This window comes from Drosophila gunungcola (assembly GCF_025200985.1).
Source record: "Drosophila gunungcola strain Sukarami chromosome 3L unlocalized genomic scaffold, Dgunungcola_SK_2 000003F, whole genome shotgun sequence".
Lineage (NCBI taxonomy): Eukaryota > Metazoa > Arthropoda > Insecta > Diptera > Drosophilidae > Drosophila > Drosophila gunungcola.
The window spans coordinates 1332884-1356550 of NW_026453179.1; the positions used below are offsets into that span (position 1 = coordinate 1332884).

Consider the following 23667-nt stretch of genomic DNA (forward strand, 5'->3'; position numbering starts at 1 on the left):
AAGGTCGAGTCCTGTTTTCCCGAGTCCCCCTCAACATTTCGCTTTTTGGGAACCTTCTCAGCTGGTGGCACAAAGTGAGAAAAGTTCACAGCTAATTACATTGGTTAGTTAAAAGTTTAGGCACAATTATCAACACTTTCCAAGGCGCGACATGATGGGACATAAAAAAAAGTTTTCAGAAACGCCCTAAGCCGCCAGCTGTATAAAACCAATGCGACAGACTGACCACAAAACAGTTTCAATTCGAAATTTTAAGGAAAAGCTGCCCGAAAAATAAATATAAAATGGAAAAGGCAGTGGATAACTCAGTCAGGACCTTTATGGACATGATGCGAGTGCCAGTGCTGTTTTACAGGACCATTGGCGAGGATATCTACGCTTATCGATCCACAAATCCTTTGAAATCGCTTCTGCTGAAGATCTACTTATATGCGGGATTTATCAATTTCAATTTGCTAGTGATCGGTGAGCTGGTGTTTTTCTACAAGTCACTGCAGGACTTTGAAACCATTCGTTTGGCCATTGCCGTGGCTCCCTGCATTGGATTTTCACTGGTGTCCGATTTTAAGCAAGCCGCCATGATGACTGGCAAGGAGTCGTTGATAATGCTGCTCGAAGACCTGGAGGACATGCATCCAAAGACCCAGCAGAAACAGAAGGCATACAAATTGTTGGACTTCGAAAAGACCATGAAACGTGTGATCAATATCTTCACGTTTCTCTGCTTGGCATATACGACCACATTTTCATTTTATCCGGCCATTAAGGCCACGGTAAAATTTAATTTTTTGGGCTACGACACCTTTGATCGAAACTTCGGTTTCCTCATCTGGTTTCCCTTCGATGCCACTAGCAATAATTTGATTTACTGGATCACATACTGGGATATAGCTCATGGAGCTTATTTAGCGGGCATAGCTTTTCTCTGCGCGGATCTTCTGCTCGTTGTGGTCATTACACAGATCTGTATGCACTTCAGTTATATATCGCTGTGTTTGGAGGAGCATCCCTGTAAATCGGACAAGGACAGAGAGAATATAGAGTTTCTCGTTGGCATTATCAGGTATCACGACAAGTGTCTTAAGTAAGTACAGAAATGCTGTTTAATTTCCAGAACTTTATTTATCTTTCTTCTAGACTCTGCGAACGCGTTAATGATATTTACAGCATCTCGCTGCTCTTAAATTTCTTGATGGCCTCGATGCAGATATGTTTTATAGCCTTTCAGGTCACCGAATCCACCGTGGAAGTTATCATTATCTACTGCATATTCCTGATGACCTCGCTAGTACAAGTATTTTTAGTGTGCTACTATGGAGACATGTTGATTGCCACGGTAAGAATAATATACAAATCAAGAATTCATGAAACTCAACTTTGTGACCTTTTTAGAGTCTGAAAGTGGGCGATGCCGCTTACAATCAGAAGTGGTTCCAGTGCAGCAAGTCCTATTGCAGCATGTTGAAGCTTCTAATTCTGCGAAGCCAGAAGCCAGCTTCAATAAGACCGCCTACACTTCCACCCATTTCCTTGGTTACCTATATGAAGGTGTGATTAAAACAATTTAAATTAATATTTTAGTATTTTATAAACGCTGAACTATTCCCTAGGTCATCAGCATGTCGTATCAGTTTTTTGCCTTACTGAGGACCACATACAGCGATAATTGAATAATCACAGCGCCTCTCTCCGCGCTTCTCAAAGCATCCACTTGGTGGGAATCGATTCGTTAATAGGGATTTTCAACATCTCTTCAATAATCTCCCTTACACCGCTCTTCCCTGCAATTCAACGCCAATCGCTACATCTGAAGCATTCGAACTTAATGACGCCCTCGACACGCTTTGATAATATTTAATTAAAAATCGCATTTAAAATTAATAAGCTTAAATGGAGACCAATAGCGCCTGGCCGAGCACAAAAATCCGGCAGCAGTAGAGGCACACGAGGCAAACAAAATAATATTTTTTTCAAAAGGAATATTACAGCACCGTTCACAAAAAAAAAGCGCCAAGGACCGGGGCGCAAATAAAAGCAGAAATGGGGGTCCCATCCCCCAAAAAAACACTCCCGCTCTGACCTGGTAATAAAAGGAACAACATAAAACGCAATCACAATCATCGACAATAATCTGGCAGCAACAACCAACAAAAAAATGCTTATTATAAAATTTCACAGTTTTTCAATGAGCAAAAATGAAGCGGAGCGGGCGTAAAAAAAATGGTCGAGAGTGCGGGGGTGGAATGGCAATGGCTTTTCAAAATCATAATGGCAGCTAGTAACAAGAGTTTTGTGTGCAAATAAGTGGGCGAGGGTGGTACGAAAATTTGTTTTGCCATGGCGGCCAACCGATCAGAGTCGGAGCTGGCAAATACCACGTCAGCAGGAGACGTCCTCCGTCTCCACAGCCCTGTGCACAGAGAAAAAAAAATGGCAAGTACATCCGAATTTAATCTGAAGTCCCAATAATGCAATTTTAAAGTACTCAATTAAACATTAGATCACTCAAACTGAATAAAATAGTTTGAATAAGTTTAAAATATTTTTTTAAGTTAATTAACTAAAACGTTAATAAAATATTTGCAAAATTTTGAAAACTTAATTGAAACACATTCATTAAATCATTTTTAATAACCATTGTTCAAAACTAGTTGATTTTTTAAGATGTTTTAATTTATTTAAGCTTCTCAGAAATATCAATACCTTTTACTAATTTTTAAATTAGTTTTTTTTTATTTTTCTTTTATTTTATATTAAATGCCAACAAATATAATTATCTTTTCAGTGTATAATTCCGATGTGCACGTCACGCGCGACCACTTAAAAAACCTTGGCCACCCAGCCCCCAACCACCCACCGCTCCTTCGCCACCCCCTCCCCCGCATTGCCCTCCCCTTATCAAGCCTTGAGCTCGTTGCATTTTCCCTTAACAGGCCGTTAGTCGTTATTATTTTGGTCCATTGACGCTGCGGGCCATTGCTATATAGTGTAGTATACACAAGGCGAAGAAGCGAGTGCTGTGTGTATATAATGCACATATAGGGAAGGGAACGGCGAGGAGAGTAGAGGTCCTTATGTACCACCCCCAGGATATGGACTCGAACTCGAACTCGAACTCGGACCATCCACCCCCAGTGACGTTGATGTCCCGTATTGGAATCGCGTTCGTTTCGTTTTGGTCCTGCTCTTGGTCCTTAGTCCTTGTCCTCCTCCTCAACACGACCATCACCAGCACCACCATCATCATCATCATCAGAAGCAGCGGCAGCAGCAGCAGCAGGACGGATCTTTGGACGGGGGCGCACTCTGAACCACCAGGAGGGCAATTTTTATAATTTTAGTCTCGTTTGCTTTGAATTTACTTTTTATTTTCCTATTTTTTTTCCAGGGCAGCGCTGTTTCTTCTTTTCAAGCTTCAGCTTCCCTTGGCCTGACTCCTCCCCTTCTTTCAGGACTTTGTCCTGGCGGGTGGATGCTCCTCTCCCCAGCCCCCTTTTCTTCGGCTTGTTTCTTTTCTAACATTTCTTGTCAGCCAGCGGAGACAGACAGAGACGGACAGAGACAGACAGAGACAGACAAAGACGGACTGACTGCGGGAGTGAGCCAGATTTACTTATGGCCTTTGTATTGGTTTCCGTTGACGCTTTCAACTCCCACCAGCGAAATGCAAAATGGCGTTGACTGTATTGATTTTTGATTTATTGCCGATTTGCCTTGTTTATGCCCGGATTGCGGGCCCACTGTACAGGGCCAACAAGGCGGCTCATGTCGGGCTAATGATTAGTCATCGACGAGGCAACTGTACTGGGCATGCAACATATACTTTAAGGTATTACAGATCTTTGATCGATTGAAATTAATGTCCATTTAATATTAAATTTTCCCACAACTTGGATTGCAACTTAAAAAATCACAACATTTTTGGTTTAATTTAATAGAATAAAAAAATTCTATTAAAAGAACCATTATCAATGAACTTTATTGGATAACAAAAGTGCAATTTATTAGTATTGAGTGGCCTTTTGTTGACCAAATTATGAGTTTCGGTTTCTTTTAAATAAAAACATTTCGTATGTCAGTAACAGTGCAATGCCTGTCTTGGAGTTATTTAATATGACTTTGATTTCAATCAACTAGGCAAATTATCTGTTTTGTTTGCCTTTCATCTATGCCTTTATTCCCTGTGCAAAGTCACTGCCTGATGTCCTTTTATCGAACATTATTTCTTGCCCATTGCGTCCACTCCATTTGCTGCTCATATTTCCTGTCGCATTTTCCCGCTCCATTCGGGCAAACATTTCGTTTTGTCCTTTTCCAGGAACATCAGGAGGAGTGGAAAAAATTCGCAGGACACAAACTACGCAAATACGTGAAGAAATCTTTTTTTATTTTGTGCAGCATTCAAGCTCATCAGCTTTTAATTTTATGCTCTTCCCGGGCTCCCAGGACCCGGGATTTCTCGGAAGAGTCCAGGACTCTGTACTCTGGACTCCAGGACTAAGGCTAAGACTCAGTGTCGTGGCAACCGGCGCTAATGAGATCCGAGCGAAGAGCCCAGGCAACTTTCCATTACGTTGAGTTTTTCCAGCTTTTTTATTCGCCCCACTCCTTGTTGTGTTTCGTCGAGAACCTTTGTGCGATGGCTCGACATTTTCCCCATAGGACAGCAAATGTCCTTTTGGCTTGTTAAGAAAATGTCACTTTCCAAAGCCTGGTAAGAGGGGGGCGGAAAATTCAAGGGAAAATGAGGGGGTCACGACTGACTAGTTGACGTTGTTGTGTTTCCTCCGTCGCGCTCTTAAATTAGAAAAATGTAAATTTATTTTAATTAAGATAAATAAGTAACAAAATGTTTTATGGAAATTACGTTAACAAGGCGTGGACAAGAGGGTGACGGGTGGCTTGGATGGTCAATGGGTGGGGTGGTGGCACTTTCGACTATTAGTGGACAAGGCGAAGGACGATAGACGCGGGGACCGCAGGACAATTGCTTTAGCATGCAAATACACATAATCAGCAGGCAGCAGGCAAACAGCTAACAACAAGCAACAAAGCCAGAGGTTTCTCCCCCTCTGAAAACGTAATTTTATTTTTTTTTTCCCCATATTTGTACACTCCGCCATTTTATAGGGCTTTGTTGAAAAGTTTTTTGCCGACTGTTGTTCGTTTCTCGTTTCTCGTTCTCGCATTTTTATTAACATCGATCGATGAGTGATTCGCGTTTATTTGCATTGATTATTACCCGTGTACACACACTTTCCACAGGCACTGTTATCGACACTCGTCTGATGGTGGAAGTCGATGCTGAAACTTTTAATTGAGTGCCCCCAACCATGGGCTTACAAATTAATAAAATATTTTTCCGTTGTTCTTGTTCAAATTAATCAGAGAATTAACAAAGCAAAAAAAATGTTTATTTATGGCAAAAGTTTGAAAAGTATAATTGCGATTGACTGCCGTTTTTTTTTGTTTTTTTTTTTTGTAAAATTATTCAAAAGGGGTCGAGTAAAAAGTTTAATGCAATATAGCATTTGTTAATCAAAATCCAAATTAAAGCTGGGCTAGGTTTCACAGCCAAAGTATCGTTCTATGATGTTGAGAGCTAGCTGATAAATTTGCACATCTTCGTGGGTCTGAAGTATCTCGATTTTGGCCAGACCGCCACACTCATCGATGGTTTGGGCCACCTTATCCGCAAGGGAATGGGAAACCTCGAACATATTTCTTAGGCCATTCAGCACAGTCCGTGAAAGTTGATCAAACTGGCTGGTGAGGAGATCACAGAATGGCTGAAGGATATCCTCTGCAATAAGAACTAGTAACTGTTCCTCATTGCAATTGATTGTGAGGTTACTAATGACCATGGCAGCCACTGCCTTTTCATGCATTTCTCCCCTCCCTAAAATCTCAGTTATTTTAGCCAACAGTCCCACGTTAATGAAGGCCTGCACCCACATCTGACTTCGGGAACTGGCTCTAAGGATGAATAGAATCTCCTCGCGCAATTCCGTGTCGGAAAAGAAGGCCAAGGTTGGAAAATACGACAAGGGATCGAGGCCGAGAACTTTCTGGCACTGCTCATCGTTTCCGGACAGAATATTTCCAACGGCACGCATTGCCGCGCTTCGCACTGTGTCCTCTTTGTCACCCATCAAGGATATCAACTTGCCCAGCATTCCAGTGTCTATAACCATTTGGATCTGATCCTGACTGCCCGTCGGCCAAAAAGCTGATAGCCCACAAAGTGCCTTTGAGTATTTCCACGTCCTCGTGATGGATCAAAACATTGAGTGTCGGCAGGATCTGATCAATAGTTTCTGCCGATATCGGTGGATCGTAGTGGCGGCATAGATTCCCAATGGCCAAGGTCACGCTTCTTAGAAATTGGTAGGGCATGTCCTGTTGGACGAGGGAAAGCAAGGGCGGAACCACGCCCAACCTGATGACAAAGTCGCGTAGCAAAGGACCATCGCCTATTATGTTACCCAAACCCCAAACGGCCTGTTCGCACAGATCCAGATCTGGCGATTTCAGAAGCTCCAGGAAATATGGTACTGCTCCAGCTGCCACAACCTAAAAGGGGATTGGGTTAAGTCAATGCCAAATCCAGTTCATTCAATTCAAAACTCTACCTGGGTGGTCTGTTCCGAGTTGCCAGAGGCTAAGTTGCTCAGTGACCAGGCGGCTTCATATCGCAGACTTTTATGGCCACTTTCCTTGAGGCACTCCACCAAAACTGGCAGAACCCCATTTTCGATCAGGTCATTGATGGGTGGACTCTCTGAGCACACCAGCAAGCGGATCTCCTGGACGGCGGACAGCTGCTTCTGTGGTTTAGTGGCATCTCCCGCTGCCTGAATGATCATCATTAGATAGTGTAATTCCGATTTCAAGTAAAGATTTAATCGATTTGCCGGCATTTTATATCTTATATTTCCCGTATCCGTTTGAAATGCGTAAAATTCGGAACTTAAAACTTATGTCTACTGTCAGTTATTAAAAAAAAAAAAAGCGGCCTACTGTGATGTACACTCAATGGTTATAAAACTCTTCAATTCAACATACGTATGTTTGAAAAATCATATTTTTATTCATAAACATGTTTAATATTTATAAAATCTATAGCAGATTAAACCTTGCAAATGTGCTTTAAAAAGTCGTAAAATAAAAAAAAAATAAAATTAGGTTTTATTTTGCAAGTGACGGTAAGTCATTAAATAATTATATCAGTAAATCATTAAAGCTGGCAAGAATATTGAATCTATAAATAGTTTTTTTTTTATTTTTTTCATTAGAACCCAATTAAACTTACTGTTTTAAGTGTTGTGATTATACCTAACCATTTTCAACCTGCCATTGGGGATATAATTAAGATTTTGGCTTCGTGTTACTGGTCCTCAAGTGCGTTCTAATTTTCTTGGTTGTAACGTAACTGCTGGCGAAAATCCAACGACAACCACTTGGACACCTCCCTCGCATCCCCTCCGGCACACCAAAGTCTACTGCTTAGCCTGCAGCATACTTTTCGAGCTTAATGGCTTAAATATTTACTCGTAATTAAAATTCAGCTTTATGCACATCACATCAAGTGCATAATCACAGACCAAACCAGACCGGGCAAGGCCATTGAGACAATTTTTTTCGAGCGCCAAGAGTTGCCAACGCCCCGTGCGGCTGACACTGCCTTCAAAAGTGGATGCCCAAGGAGCTGGCGAAGCAGATGGAAGCGGGGGGCAGTGGGATGGGCAACAGGAGTGGCAGGATCAGAGGGAACAGGAACAGGAGCGGCAACCATAGCTGACATTAGCCGTGGGGCGGAGTAAGCAACTAAAGATTATGTCGCCCCCAAAGTAAATGAAACTTATGCACAAATTACACAAGTCAGTTGACTGGCATCTACACAAATGCACTCGGAAAAAAGAATATATGAAATAAATACTTTGGCTGGTCAGTTATACAACAACATTATTATCAAATTGCATCAATTGGAATTAATATTAAGATTTTATATGGTATCCAACAGTTAAATTTTTTTTATTAATAACAAGTAATATTAAATACAAGCAAACAATAAAACTATAAGCCAAAGATAATATTATAAATATATATTTATTTAAAAATTGTTGAGCTTAATCCAAGTAATGTTACTTCTTGTAACAAATTTGTTTATAATGAAGCTATTTTAACATTTTAATTAAAAATAATAGTAATTGTATTTACAAAAAATGTTTTGCCTAACTAAAAAAATTAAATTACATTAATCAACACAAACTAAAAATTCTGACATTATTGTATTAAATAAATTAAATTAAATAAAAATAATATTCTTAGTTATAGAGACATCCCCTGGTGAGTACATGCTTTTGAACTAAAACAAATATTTCTTTGTAGACATTTTTAAGAGAAAAACTTTAATTATACATATACGTAAATTCATTACTAGTGTATATGGCGATTTTAACAATGAATAATATCATCGGAAAACAAAAGAATAAATGATATTAATTTTCTAAAATTATACCCTACACGGTACCTAGAACAATCCTTAGACTGAAATACCAAATTAGTTCAAATGTCATGTTTCAAGTTTTAAGACGATGATAAACTGATAACTTATAAAAATCTTTTATTAAAAATAAAACCATTTTCAGCAAAATAAAATAGTTTTCGATTTTTCAGTGTTTTATTTACTATTTAATTTAACAAACATCCAGTTTTTCTCGGTGCACTTCCCCTCTGAACTCGGCTCCCTCTGCGGCTGACTATCCACTTCGAGGCGGCGTCAGCACTGGTCTCCGCTCATAATTAAAACCCGTGCTGAATGAAATCGCATAAAATGAATTAAACATTTTAAGGCTATTTAGGGGCGTAGGTAGGTGTAAGCGAGGGCATGGTTGGTATTGCTCTTGGGACAATTGCAGCGTTAAATGAAATATTAATGGGATGGATGTCGGCAAGGAGCAACTCGGCTCTTTGGCTCTAATAAAGCGATGTTCCAGGACGAAGGAACTAGGGATTCAGCATGGAGCAGGGAAAGCTTTTAATGATATATATTTTTTTTTCCAACTTCTACCGCTGTTGTTTTGCACACACACACACACACACACACACACAGACGCATACACACACTCACACACACTGAATTTTTCAAGTGCATCATTATTTGTTGCAAATGGAGGCTGGCGGGATAAGTAATAAAGGAGAAAGGGTGTTTCGGAGGCTGTGCAAATTCAATGCACTGCATTTTTAATCCCGACGCAAGGTTTTTCTCCTCTTTTCAATGCCTCAACTCAAGTGTATGCCACACCCCCTTTTTTCGTCGCCCCGCACTTCATATGCAAACATTTATGATGACGTTGAAAGGGGCGTTGGGCGTTGGGCGGAGGGTGGAGGGCGGTGGGCGTGGGGCAGTGGGCGTTGAGGAGGCGGGGCCGCTGTGGTTCGCACAAAGGTAGCCCGCCCAGCTTTTGTTTTTTCCACCATGGAGGCATGTGTGTTTGTGTCGAGTGCAGGCCGCATAATGGGATGTCTGATGTCTGATGAAGCTCTTAGTCGGCATAATTACTTTTTTTTAGTGCTCGAGTCAGCAAAGCAAATGATACTCTATAAGGTTTCCTCTGGGCCACCTCAGACCCCACAAGTGCCCCCCAAATGACGGGACAATCAATCGGAGGCGGTTCCAAACTTAAGGACTAGGTCAAAAAGGCTGCCCCAAAGTGCCACTCAATGGAATCAAAAGTAGATTTGTTCAGTGTCACAGCAATGGGGCAATTAGGAGATATGGATACTTCTTTGCACACAGACATCATCATCATAATTTTTTAAAAAACAAAATAAAACCAAAACTATTTATATCGGATTTCAAAATGAGATTGAGATTACATTTTTATGAGAAATTTGTTGAAAATGGTTCCATTTCGAAATAATGTACCTCGTAAGTCTTTATCCATCTCACAAATTTTAATTTTAGTTTAGGGATTGGACTATTTTTTCTTATTCGTATTCTTTTTACTTAAGCAAGTTATGCACAGCTGGTAATTTGCTCAAACTTAAAATAAACTTTTGTTTCAGGCCAAAAAAGCTCTGTATTATTGTAAATAAAAATAATAAATGGAAAGTTACCTCTCAAGCATTCTTAAGAATATAATATAGAAACAGTTTCAGCATGCTATTGTCACTAATGAGGAAGTATTAGCAATCGATTTAAGAAGAAAACGAGAAATATCAGCAGGAGGTGCCCGACCACTTGAGTGCCAATTAAAAATGTGTAAATAATTTCTACGACAATTACGGGCCAGACAAAGGACCTCATTCGAATATGGGTTTCGAGGGGAGCACTCACTCGCAAGAAAGGCGAACCTGTAGCCAGGACCACCGAAGGAAGTGAATTTATGGCAACTGCATTAGCATAGAATGAGCAGGGTTAAGGATTGTCGAGTGGAGAGGCCCAAGAAAAGGACCGCTGGCAAATCATAAGCATAAATCGTGGGAAACGACGACTCCGGCGGCGGCAATATTCAAATTAGACGGAATGTCACTTCACAGGACACAATCCCCGTCGAAGGATAACGCGGCATTAGGAACTAAGGCAACAGTTTTGTCAACGCGGATCGGATCGGGGAAAGGGTGAAAGGGTGAAAAATAATGGTGAAAGATGAATGCCGCGTAATGAATGGAGATCGGTTGGTGACTGGCGTTCGCCGATTGTGTTCTCACAATGTGGCGATCATCTGTGTTTTCTATGTTCCGTGTTTGGGACTGTGATTGCGATTGTGTCAAGGGTCCAGAGGATGCTGCTCTACTTCCCCTACTTCCACAACCGATTTTAATTGAATTCCTACCTGAATTCACCCGAAACTTGTCCAGCTGCATGCCGAAAAAGGGGTTTAATTTATTCCTTCTCCCGGGATATTCATATGCGAAATGGCTCAAATATTTTCATAAAAAATACCACAATAATTCGTCAAGGAAACCGGTCGAACCGGTTCCATATTATTTACTGTTATCCTTTTTGTTTGGGCATCCTCATTAAAACAAAGTTAAAGCTTAGAGGTAAAGGTTCCTGGATTAAAAAAAACGACCAAAAACTGTATTGTTTACAATTTTGTTAAAAAATATTAGTGAGATAATAACCAACGAAAAACATCGGGATAACTTATCCTTAAGACACTGTTTTGTAAAAATACATTTTACTGCAAAAGAAATTTGAACATGTCACGTTATTTGTGAATACATTAAAAGTATTCAAAGAAATATAAAGAACTATATACTTATGCCATGATTGCAAGCACAAAAATGTCTTGTCTTTATTTGTTTGTTTTAATTGAAATATTTTATCATTTGTTTTTGCATTTACATGTTTAGTCCCCAAAAATGCAGTAAAATTTTATTTCTATCGCAAACCAAAGACCTACCAGCAGCTGGCTGAAATTCTCCATTTTTGTGGCAACTTAATTTACGCTGAAATCCATTTGACTTTATCTGACATTCCAATCAAGTCGTCTAAAAATTAAAAAAAATATTATAATAGAACGTGGAAAAAAAAACGAGAAACTTGCCAACAGTCACGTCGTACAACTTTTGCTACAAATTTTTATCCAGAATCCGTTTATTCACATTTTTTTGAGGATTTTTTTTTGTTTTCGGTGAGGCGTTGATGAGAAGGGGAGTACCTCCTGAGCTCTGCGGATGATCGTGGGGTGGCACTCGGCTAATGGCCAAATGCCCACCCCTCGCAGCTTCCGCGTACTGAAATAATTCAATTGTTCGTGCCGCACAGAAAGCGACGCGGAAAAATTAAAATAGTGAGGAGCACAACACCATAACACAAAAAAAAAAAAAAAAAACAAGAGAAAATGCCGAAAAAAAAACGTTCTCCCTGACAACAATATTGTGCTGCGTACTTATGGTTTATATAGGTGAATATATGTACCTCATGGCAACGGCTTCCTCCCCTTACCCCCCTCCCCATCTTTTACGCACATAATTTCCGGTCGGTTTTTATTAAAATCTTTTTTTCACATTTTTTTTGTCATTTGTTTTTTTTTTCCTTTTTGGAATCACATGCTGACATATTCTCTTTTAACAATAAAGGACCCAAAAAAGGAAGAAAAAAAACAGAAAATTTGTAATTTTATAGTCAAAGTGTAACAATTTTTTTTGCCCTCCTTACGGAGTGCCCTGTTCAGTGGAAATGAAATGAAATTAAAATAAAAAAGCGCTCACTTTATGCTCTATAAATTTTAATGTAAATGGATTTTGGCCTGTTGTTGCCTCTGTTGTTTCGCTTGGTTCACGCTTGTTAGCCTAAAAGCGCATTGCCACTGACAAGCTGTCGGCTGCATTTAGTGTTATAAATTTTGACTCAAAGTAGCGGACAAAAAATCGGATTTTAATGCCCGCTCTGGTCGAGTGGAATTGCAAATCGGGTGAAGCGAATTACAATGAATGCTCGGGGATCAAGTTGGATTAAAAGGCGAGAACTATATTGTCAGTGAAAAAAGTTTAATTTTTTGGGATAAAAGCCGGAAAAAAAATGGCATGCCATCAAAAAATAGACCTCGGAAAACTCCTATAAAGCTTTTCCATTGGAATCGGTAGTTTGATTTCATTCCTAATTAAAAGTCATATATTATTATAATTAATATACTATATATTAAATGATATATACTGTATAAATTTCTTTTACAATTTAATGTGGGAATACAAAACTAAAGTCTAATATTATTTTAGTTAATATATATTGTATTAATTATTGTATATTGTATAAATTAAAATATATTGTATACATACAAAACTTAAGTATAAGATTATTTCAATTAAAAATTCAGACTTTAGTATCAATCCATATTTTCGTTTATACTCTTCCACCAATTAATTTACTCCGCTTTAGCGAATTAATCTAAACGTTCACTAATGAATATTAAATGAATTCTTTTTTCATCGCCTTTTTCCAATATTTCAACCTATTTATTCGTTTGATTAATTGATTCTGGCAGCCATCAACTATCCTCCAATTAAGAGGACATTTTCCGGTAGATTTCCCCGCTTAGACAACTTCATCAGCATCCATCAAAATCTTCCACTAACTTGAAACCACATTAATCTGTTTTGCGATGTGAGAACATCAATCAACCAGAGTCGGGAAAAAAAGCGAAAAAATAGCAACAGGAGTATGCCATCTAAATTTATTTCCCTCCCTCTCGTTTCACAAATATTCATGCATTTTTTTTTGTGCCAATTTATTGACAAACAAATGGGATTTTGACTGGGTATCGCTAGGAAGTCAATAAAGCAGAGTCACAAAATTGTCAGATTCAAGTGCTTGAGCAAATTTCACACTAAACAAAAGTGGACGACAAAAAAGTAAGCCTATTAACCTTTTTCTCCTCCGCCAAAAAATGGAAAAAAAAATCGTCAGGGGTTGCACCCCTGCTGAATCTCACCCCTGGCACAAAAGTCAGGGTTAAGGGCTCAGAGTTCGCGGTTCGGGGTTCGATCAATGCTCACTTAGCTGCTGTTGTTGCTGCTGACATTTCGGCTACTGTTGTTGCACTGATCGATTGTGCGGTTCCTATTGATTGGTATATCGATTGTATTGATTGTTGATACTCTCATTAGGACCGAAAAAAGGGCAGGGGGCTTAGGGTAACTGTCACCCCTAGGGGTTTTACATAATTTTCTGCTCATAATTGCATTGTCTGTGGCGGCCAAGTAATTATTTTAATACTTTAATTTGCCACCTGAGTTCATTGGCGCCTCCCGAGGGCATTCCCGCCCCCTTTGCTGACCCTTTTGTGTGTCTCCGCCTCCCGAGGCTCGGATGCCAAATGAAAATGCCGCAGACACAGCCAAACCAAGCCCAGCCGGAAAAACCGGCCAAAATAGAAATAAATGTACAGTCAGTCGACCCCTACACTTAATTTCAAGAGAAATCTAAAGATTTCGGATCTAAAAACTTACTTTTTATGTAAGCTTTGAAAAGTCGTTTTATATTCAGGATATAAAATTAAGTATATTTTATTGTATGCTCCTTCTTCTTTTTTACTCAATTATCTTTTGTAATTTAGTATATATATTAAATATATTATTTGTATGCAAAATTAATATTGAAAAACATTGCAATTTATTTCCAGAACCACATTTTAAAAAGTTGGTTCTAGAAGTTAAGTATTTCGGATAAACCCAAAATTATTTAAATATTGATTAAATATTATTCTGATATATATGACAAATCGTTATGCTTTTTTTTCAATATGACAGACCCCTTAAAAGAGCACTTTTGAACTTCTCCTTGGCCATCAATTTGACTTGCAGCTCATCTGAGAGTTCTTGTGGCTGACTCCCCTTCAGGGATTTCATTAAAAAATGCCTCAGATTTTCCATTTGCCATTGCCACATTTGCGAAACCGCAGAAAGTCAGAGAAAAGCGAAGAGAACGGGATAAGTGGAGTCTGTGGGAGGCAAAGGGATAAATGGAAATGCCTTTAAGCTGAATGTTAAATTCCGTTTGGCTTTGGCTCACTGATATTTCTTCATTAAGCCGCATTTTTGAGGGCACTGCGAGCCATCGCCTTGGCGAATATTTTACGGTTAATAAAATTATTTGCATACCAACTTGACACCACAACGCCAAAAATTCTCCCAACGCCGCTGGCCAATTCAGTCTGGTTAGAAAACTATTATTTTCCACACAAAGTACAATATAAAATCGCCGCGGGTGTCCTTATTAAATTCGTAGCTTTCACCGGGCCAAAAAAAAAGGAGGAGTGAAAGGGGCAGGAAAACGGGGAGGGATCCTCGCCACGCTCTTGTAATTCCTTCAAGGGAAATCTTTTCAATTACAATTCGTGCAGATGGCTGCGTTTCCTTGGCGTTTCTTTTTCTCCATTTCTCCATTTCCCTATTTCTCCATTTCTCCATTTTCCCTCGCAGCTTTCTGCCCCTTTTTTGCTAGTTATTTTCCGTTGATGCCGCTGCCAGGCGTAAAAAGCAAACCAGCGGCAGACAGTGGCAATTTCTTTTCATTTCGCGTGTCTCCTGTTGACAAACTGCTGTGTCCCTGCCTCAGGGAAATCCTCGAGTGGCGCTGCGACATTATAAGGATGCTTAAAACTGGGGGGATTTTCACTTCAAAAGGTGAGCGGAGGCCGCCTTGCAGTTAATTAGTGTGTGGTGCGCACTTCTAATTGCATGTGACAGATGCTGATGCTGATGCTGATGCTGATGCACTTGCTGCCGCACAAAGGCCTCATCTCACCTGCAGGGAAAATCCGGAGGAAAAGATACAGGGGAGTGCTCTTTACGACTTCATAAACCAAGTCCAACTGGGGCGATCTCTCCGAGGTCCATAATTTCAATGAAGATTGCCAGCAGTGTTAGCTGCCTAGCTATTTTCTGGCTTCAAACGATTTTTAATAACAATCACACTAAACACTAGATTTAATAAAAAGAAAGACATAATTATCAATTCAATTTTATTATATTCATTGTTAAGCAAAACTGTTGTTATAATTTTAAATATTATTTAGTTTTGATTTTATTTATGATTATAAAATCAGCTTTGATTTCTAGCTTAAAAAAATAATTGTATAAATTCCATTGAATTTCTTGAAATATGTTTTATAATAATAAACACTTTTATTGAACTGAACTTTCAGCTTTTGTTTAACCTTACAAATTAAAATTTTAAAATTGTATTTAGTTTTAACCATTTGTTAAAATATTTTGGCATTGCCAAACATAATTATTTACACATTATTATTTTTTTAATCATTTCCAAAGCCACCAACATTTTGCAATTAAATTTATTGAAATGCTATGGAATTTGAATAAAATACAGCAAAAGTCAAAACTGATTAAAAAACTTTGCTTTTCCCGTTTATAACAATGCTAGAAAAGGAGTTCAAAAACACGTAAAAATTTATTTCTAGCTTTTTCAAATTTATCTTTATTTAGTTCTCAGTTGGCATCTCTAGTTTTGCAGTGGTGCTGGATCATGGCCGGTGGTCCGTGGTGGCGGTCGAGAGACCAGTGGTTTTTTTCTGTGCAAGTCGTGTGTGTTAGTTATGCCAGTGGCAACAAATTGGAAAACCATTTTAGCGCTAATGAAGATCCACCCATTGCTTGTAGCGCCATTGCTAATAAAAAACATTTATGACCAGGCCAAAAGGCAAAGAATGGCAAAATCCAGGCCGATGATGCCAATCCCACACTGGATTCAATGAAGATGCTTTCGCAACACTCTTACTTACTTTTACAACCAATAAAAATGCGATAAAGTACTAAATAATTAACTTTTTATCATCCCTAGAAGCTTTAATTTAAGGTAGTTGTTATTTTAACACTAAAATTAAGTTTTAATTTCTTCGAGATAGATGTTTGAATCTCACAAATTCGAAAATAATTGTCGATACACTTTAACTTCTTGTAAGTTCAGCCATTTGTTTGCTTACTATTACTGTGACTTAGAAAAAACATAAAATTGTTTATTTTAAAAATGAAAATGAATTCAATCTAACAATTTAAAAAGCTAATACAATAGTGGTTTGATGATTATGCGACCTTACTTCCTTAGCTTCGTTAAAAGAGTATTTCAATTCGAATCGACACACCGAACGACAATAAAAATTAGTTTATCGTTGACACTGATTGAGCAGATTCCCTAATTGAAGTGCTGGCCACCGCCTTGGACCCATTTTATAGATCAACTTGCGTTCCGAAACGCCCCCAGTTTGTCGCTTATCGATTGCTGTGGATACGCCCCTATTTTGCCATTCGGAGAGCAACATTCTCAAATGATTTGTGCATTCATTAACATTTTCTGAACATTCGAATGGCTGCGAGAAAAAAATGTTAAAAATAAGTTTGTCGATTTTGTCATGTTTGCTGACAAATTACAGCTGAATTTTATTTACACGCCAAACCGCAGAACTCTGACATAATCCGCTTAAATGCATTGGGGAGCTTTTGCCATAAATTCCAGTGCATTGTTCCATGTCACTAAATCATATCAACAGCAACAATTTATGCCAGCCCACACTGGCTTAGATTCAGATTCGGATTTGGACTCGGATTCGGATCCAGACTGAGAGCCAGTCGCTATCGTTTGGGTGGACCAATTAAAATGCAAGAATTGTTAATGCGCGACATTAAAATTCATTATTATTACACACGTTTATTACTTCAATCGCCGCTCACATGCCAGCGATTGTTGTGGCTGAAAAGCGGCTCTTGGTCTATGCAAATGCCGGGCAAAAACGCTTTTAGCCATTTAGGCAGCTTAGCCACGTTGGTAAAGGCCGCAGGCAGAGGCAAGTGCAGAAAAACCAGTGGCATTGCCTTTGAAGGGATTTAAGCAGATCATAAAATAAAAAACCAAAATCGTATTTATATATATATATATTTATATAAATTAAAATATATATATATATATATCCAAATAGCAAACACGGATAAATATATTATGACATCCCTTGAACTATATTTTTATTGGTCAATTTAAAAATATTTGATGTATATTTTTACTCCATATTTGCATTATCTCTTCAGTTACCTCAAACAAATTTGAAATATAATATATTTTTAAAATTGATTTTTAAAATATGGCTTATGTCAAAGCAAAGTATTGCAATACTTAAAACTATTTAAATTGCTATTATAACATGTTTAATTATTTATTAGTTTAAATTTGTATATATATCAAAATGTTAAAAAATATATTTTTAAAGTTTCCAACTTCATCATGAGCCCTAAACCCCTTTTAAATCTACTTCCCTGACGAAATCAGCACCTGAGAATCAGTGGAGAGAACGTCACACGCCTGCTATTTATGGACAACTCCTACCGTCTGTCAAACGCGTCAAAGACCAGCCCCAGTCGCTTGTAATTAATTGACAATAATTTCAGTTATTTCTTGTGTCGTATGGAGATTTTCCTTCTCTGGCCGTCAGGTAATATATTTATACATATGTATATGTATATGCAGCTCATGTCGTCGTCCACCTTCGTTAAGTGCCATTAAGGCTGAAAAATGCCCCAACATGCAGTTTTTAGTAGCTGGTCAAGTTAATTACACTGCGGAAAATATTAGAAGAATAACCTAATCAATTAGCAAAAAATTCTTTAAATATTTTTCATATCTAAAGTATGATTTTCCAAAAAAGTCCTTTAATTGAATATTCTTGCTAATGTATGAAAAGCCAAAGTAGTTTGTTGTGTTTATTTTCTGTGCGCCAACCAAAGACAACTTGTTGTAATTTATGGACGGACAGTCTTGTGGCAGCTTTTTCTGCATTTGTTACCTTGCTTATTGAGTTGTTAACAAAAGTTGTTACTATTCCGGCCAGCTGTCCGTCTGGTTGTTTGTTTGTCCCTCTCCATTCGTCCATCTAATCAAGCAGCGAAGTCCAAAGCGCGACAGTCTGTGAAAACCCCAGAAGGGCAGGCAGATCGATCGCAGCCACCCCTTTGAGCCCGAATGACCTCTGACCCGTTCGGATTTCGAGATGGCGATAGGCCCTAATAGATAGCGACAGCTGCTCGATATTGGGAGGTAGGTAAGTTAGGACCTCACACTCGACTGCACAACAAAATCTGCCCGCCAGTGGGCCCTAACCCTTTATGTTACACTGAGACACGGCAGTGATCTCTAGAAAGTGGTGGCACTATTTTAATATAATTATTATTAAATTAATTTGTTATTAAAAAAAAAAATAATTTAAAATGGTTTTTAAGCAAAACCTTTTTTAAAGACCCCAGAATATTATTCAAAATTTCTACAATTACTACAAATTATGCAAGATATATAACTACTACTATATAACTACGTTTAAGTGTCATCAAAAAATTGCTTTTTTTGCTGTAGTTTTCTTCGGAGATATGTTATTATTTTCAATGCAAAAGTTATAGTTAAAATCTTATTACAAGTTAATTTAAAACTAAGAGTAAATTTTAAGTATTTATAAAGTTTACACATTATAACTAGATTGCTTTTATATGGCATATTGCATTTATTATTTGTATATACTATATATTTTAATGAATTAAAAGACTGCTGCTAGGAAAGACGGCTGCTTTTAATCGTCATTTTATTTTTTAAGTGTGGCCCTCTACCTCAGCTAAAAAAAACATTGAGAGAACATTTTTAATATGCACGCACGGTGACCCGTGGCCTGCCACTACCCTCGAACCCTTTGCCGCTGGCCGAGCTTGATTTGCAGTTCATTTCGAGATGCTCCTGGATTCCGAGTCCTGGATATTCCTGGATGGTCCGGCTAGACAGCTGCCCCGCCCCCCGCCCCCGCCCTTCCCCGGGCCTGTAATTACACGGGGCATTTACTTGGCCTTTGTCTCGCGATTCGCGTTTCGCTCTTTGCTTTTTTTTCAAATTTATTTTCCGCTCCTCGGCGCTGCCCCCCTGTGTTTGCACAGCCCGGCATCCCGTTGAAGGATAAAGGCGCGCGCTTAAATAAGCAATTACCGTGTGCCAGCGACCAGCATCCTGTCAAAGCGTCCTGCCCAACGTCCTGCCGAAAAAATATCAAAAAAAAAAAAAAAAAATAGTATAAAAGGGTTGAGCAGCCACTCGGCCAGGACAAAGCGCCGCAGAAAAGGGTTCGAAAAAAGGGGAAGAAAAATCGGGCAAAAAACACACAGTCCGCCCGGCTGTCGGTTCTGATTTAAATCTTTGGCCATGACATGTGGCGACCAGACAAGGTCCACCCTGCAACCCTTTCCTTTTCCTGCATTAAAGCACTGCTTCTACTGCTGCCCGCTAAAAAATGTCGCTTTATCGATTCTCCGCCAGCTTTAAAACGGTCAGACAAGTTCAAGTTCAACACTGGGTAATTAATTTGCCGGGAGCCGGCCAAAGCGAAAAGTAAAGTGCGTGCCAGGCTCATTAGCATGGGGCCCCGGGAAAAGGGTCATTGTGCTTTTAATTGGAAAACATTCCAAGGACGAGTACGGCGCGGCCAGCATGAAAACTCATTAAGATTTCCGCACAGCCCTTTTTTCCGCCGGCTTTTCTGACCCACTTTTTGCTGGGCCAGCCGGCGCTGACCTTCTTGTCCATGGCTCGTAATTAAGCAATTAGCCGGGCAACACTTTCGCCCTTTTGCCATTCCATTGGTGCTCGGAGCTTGTTAACTGACCCACGGCAAGGTGAAGTGCTTTGGGCCAGGTGTGTAAAGGCAAACTCTTTCAACTCTTTTAACTGGCTTTCGTATCTGTGGCTCTGCACTTCCTGTCATTCGTTTTGGAAATCGCGACATCGTGATTGCATTTGGCATATGCACATGTGAACTCGATGGTGCAGCTGGCCGAAAGGACGGCCAACAACTGGCCATTGGCCATTGACCATTGGCCAAATGCAGTGGCAGTGGCAGTGGCAGTTGCAGTTTCCCCTTTGCGGCATTGACACATTTTTTTTCGTTTTATTTCTCGCGATGGGGATGTGTGTGTTCCCACGCTTTACTGACCCGACGCAATGGGGATTTTGTTAAATGGTCAAGATCTGGCGGATTTCGGAAACCGTATCATTTTCTAGATCATTGTTTGCTCAAAAACAGGGATATCTCCATCACTGTTTGAATATATATCATTATTTATAATATAACAGCAAATTGATTGGAGTTTTTTTTGGCTTTTATTGAATAAAAGTGTAACTTGTGATGGTCGTTTTTATTCTTGGTTTTAAGTTTGTTTAATATATTGTATTTTTATAAAAACATAACTAAATTATTGAAACTAAGATTATATCATATTTTTTACTATATTTTGTATTGTACTTCACCTTTTTAATTTTTTGTATTAATTTAAAACATGCGGTGCGAATTTAATTTAAATCATATCATAGTTCATAGATATCAAAGTGTAGCAGTGAATAGAAATATTAACGATATTATAACTATCTATTAATTTTAATCTAACTTTAACCTTCTTTTTGATGCACTTTAAACCTTTCTAACAATGATTGATTGATTGGTTCCTGTTTCCCCGACAGCAGCTGCATCTTGCTTCTTATTTTTGGCCGCGTGGCAAAGGCAGCTTTGATCGATCGGGACATTAGAAGTCCACTTGATCGCATCTCTTAAACTTGATTTATGGTCGCAGGCTCCGATCCTTTCGATTTCTTGCTGAAGGACAGGGCCATAAATTAGATCGCATTTGCGATAGAAGGGCAAAAAGTTCAGTAACGCCGTAATTTGTTCCTCGCCAGCAGCTTTAAGGACGAAGCGACGGCTAATGAGGCGCTTTGCAAGGCACAAACGTAACCCGATCCAAGGACTTTGAGGGGTTTTTGCAGAACACTGCAAAAAATTGCTACATTTTTGTTTTCCTTCAACATTTTTGTACATTTTTGTAAAAATTCTTGATTAAACCAAATCATTTGATTATTCTTCTATAGTTTATTTATTTATTTTTATAATTTATAATATCAACTAAAAGTTTATGTTTTTTGTATAGTATTTTAATTGTTAAACTAACATTTAATTAGAATAACACTGATTTGCTGACACAAAAATTAAATCGATAGGTAAATTCATTTTGTTTATATTGAGATATTAATATATTTGTTTTGGTTATTTTTTTTTTATTATTTTTCGCAGTGTAGGGGCCAAGGGCAGGGACCCGCATTGCTGTTTACCGTTGCATTATGCTCGCTGCCTGCCGCTTGCCTGATTTTTTGAGGGCCTCTCCTGCACTGAACCGTTCATCGTCGGCGGCCATGGCAAAGGTCATGGGTGGGGCTTAAGGGTCCCAAGGGGGTCGGTGGTTGGTGAATGGTGAATGGTGAATGGGGGGGGGGGGGGGCGGTGGCTTAGCAACAATTGCGGCACTGTTGAGCCAGGCTTTTGTGCCGTTGCTCGGTTGCCAACCGCAAATATGTTCTGGTTCCCCTTCCATATTCAGTTGGCTGTTTTATTTTCGCATTCTGCATTTGCTGCCATTGCAAAGTCAACTAATTGAATGTGCTAAACTCACCCACACAGGCACAAATATCGCGTTATATGGCGCATTAAGCGCTCATTTCTGGATTTCTTCCCTGACCCTGATGAATCCATCTGCAGGACCATTCTAAATACACCGAATCCGCTCTGCACTGAAAGAAGCTTTAACTAACTTCCTCTTACTTATAAAGAGTGCAACTTTCAAATCTTCGATTGCTTTTAAAATATTAACAATCGTTTAAGAACTATATACTATATAGATTTTGTTATATTGAAAATCAATATTATGGCAACTAAATACATCGATTAGTGCCTCATGAAAACTAAATTATAAGTTCATGTTAATCTGCTTCACATAGATATTAATATTCATTATTTAAATTGAAATGTTTACTTTTCTAAAACGAGGGGTATATATGTACATATACCAAACAAAACACATAAAACATATGTTTTCAAAACCCTTTAGTAATACAAATATTAAAGATTTTAAACATATATCGAGATTGCTGGGATGAAATAAGCGATTTTGTGCTGTGTGTGGGTGGTCCTCCCACCATGGCGATGATGTTGATGACGATTCCTCCATTTCTCGCTGCATTTGTATGGGTAATTACGGTGGTGTGTGTGAGTGAGGGACGTTTGCTGGATGTCCTGAATGTCCATGGTTATGGGGTGGAATTCTGCTCGCAGTTTTTTTTCTATATACACAGTTTTTTAGCGTTTTTTTTTTTCCAGCATTTCAGCAGCCTGCCTCTTTCGCTCCAATGCCAACAGCCCACCCTGCCCATGTTGTTTGTTTTTCTCATTTTTTTCTCATTTGTTTTTTGCGTTTTACTTGCGTCGGAAACCGCCATTTTTTATGCGCGCTAACTACGCCGCCCTCTCTATTCCTCTCTCCCTCCCTCCCTGGCAGCCCCTCTCTGTCGCACTTTGTAAGTGTAAGGGAGGCGCACCCTCACAATGAAAATTGGCGCATTAGAAAAAAATGTGGGCTGTGCTCTGTGGTAGAAGTGTGTGTGTGTGTGTGTGTGTGTGTAGAGGTGTGCGGCATACAAAATGGATTTTTTTTAGATATTTAAGTATCGTCCTTATTTTAATTATATTTAATAATGGACGATTTCGTTGTAACATGCAACAATTTGCTGTAAAATATTTTTTCCAGTTACATCATAGACTAAAAAAAATTTGAGTGAAGAAAGTTGGTAAAACTTTTTTAATTAAAATCTTTGACAAAAAAATAGCTTTTTCCAAAACAAAAAAACTTCTATTCGGAAAAATAAAAATTGATGGAAAGCCAAAATATGTATAAAAAAAATGGTTAAGGGAATTTTTAAATTATTTTAAGCTATAAACAAGATTTATTTTTTTTTAAATACGTTATAGGTTTAACCGATAAATTCATGCCATTAAGCTTATGTTAACTCATTAACGATGGTGATAAAATACAATTTGAAAAATTGTTGTCGTGCTATATTTGTTTATGAAATGTTTTTAAAGCTGAAAAATAAGTATTACACAAATATTAGGTCCAAAAAAAGTTATTTATCAGTTCGGACCGTTTCCCAGATTTAACAACCACCAACATTCAAATTTAAATCCAAAACGTTCTAAAATGTGATAAGAGGGTGCACAACTGCGGTGTGTGTCTTTGCTTTTAGCTTCCCTTTTCTGCTAAAAGCAGAGCTCTGTTAAAGGCGCTCGCTATAAACAG

General features: G+C 38.7%; 3 protein-coding genes and 1 long non-coding RNA gene across 4 annotated transcripts; 1 reads left to right on the top strand and 3 right to left on the bottom strand.

Moving 5' to 3' along the window:
- Nucleotides 1-284: 284 nt before the first annotated feature.
- LOC128258429 (odorant receptor 67c) lies at nucleotides 285-2464 on the top strand. Its single transcript, XM_052990030.1, has 4 exons — nucleotides 285-1084; nucleotides 1138-1336; nucleotides 1393-1548; nucleotides 1611-2464. The coding sequence occupies exons 1-4, from the start codon at nucleotides 285-287 to the stop codon at nucleotides 1668-1670; spliced, it is 1215 nt and encodes a 404-aa protein (XP_052845990.1). The 3' UTR covers nucleotides 1671-2464.
- A 3008-nt stretch (nucleotides 2465-5472) lies between these two features.
- Nucleotides 5473-6986, bottom strand: LOC128258302 (importin subunit alpha-3-like). Its single transcript, XM_052989857.1, has 2 exons — nucleotides 6633-6986; nucleotides 5473-6573 (listed from the first exon to the last, which is right to left on the bottom strand). Exons 1-2 carry the CDS (start codon nucleotides 6918-6920, stop codon nucleotides 6145-6147), a joined length of 717 nt encoding a protein of 238 aa, XP_052845817.1. The 5' UTR covers nucleotides 6921-6986; the 3' UTR covers nucleotides 5473-6144.
- On the bottom strand, nucleotides 5562-6116 carry LOC128258353 (importin subunit alpha-4-like). Its single transcript, XM_052989938.1, has one exon. It carries the CDS (start codon nucleotides 6114-6116, stop codon nucleotides 5562-5564), a length of 555 nt encoding a protein of 184 aa, XP_052845898.1.
- A 7313-nt stretch (nucleotides 6987-14299) lies between the features above and the next one.
- On the bottom strand, nucleotides 14300-15405 carry LOC128258600 (uncharacterized). The gene is made up of 3 exons (XR_008267977.1): nucleotides 15260-15405; nucleotides 14614-15088; nucleotides 14300-14453 (listed from the first exon to the last, which is right to left on the bottom strand). It is a non-coding gene; the product is annotated as an uncharacterized LOC128258600 (long non-coding RNA).
- Between the last annotated feature and the right edge of the window lie 8262 nt (nucleotides 15406-23667).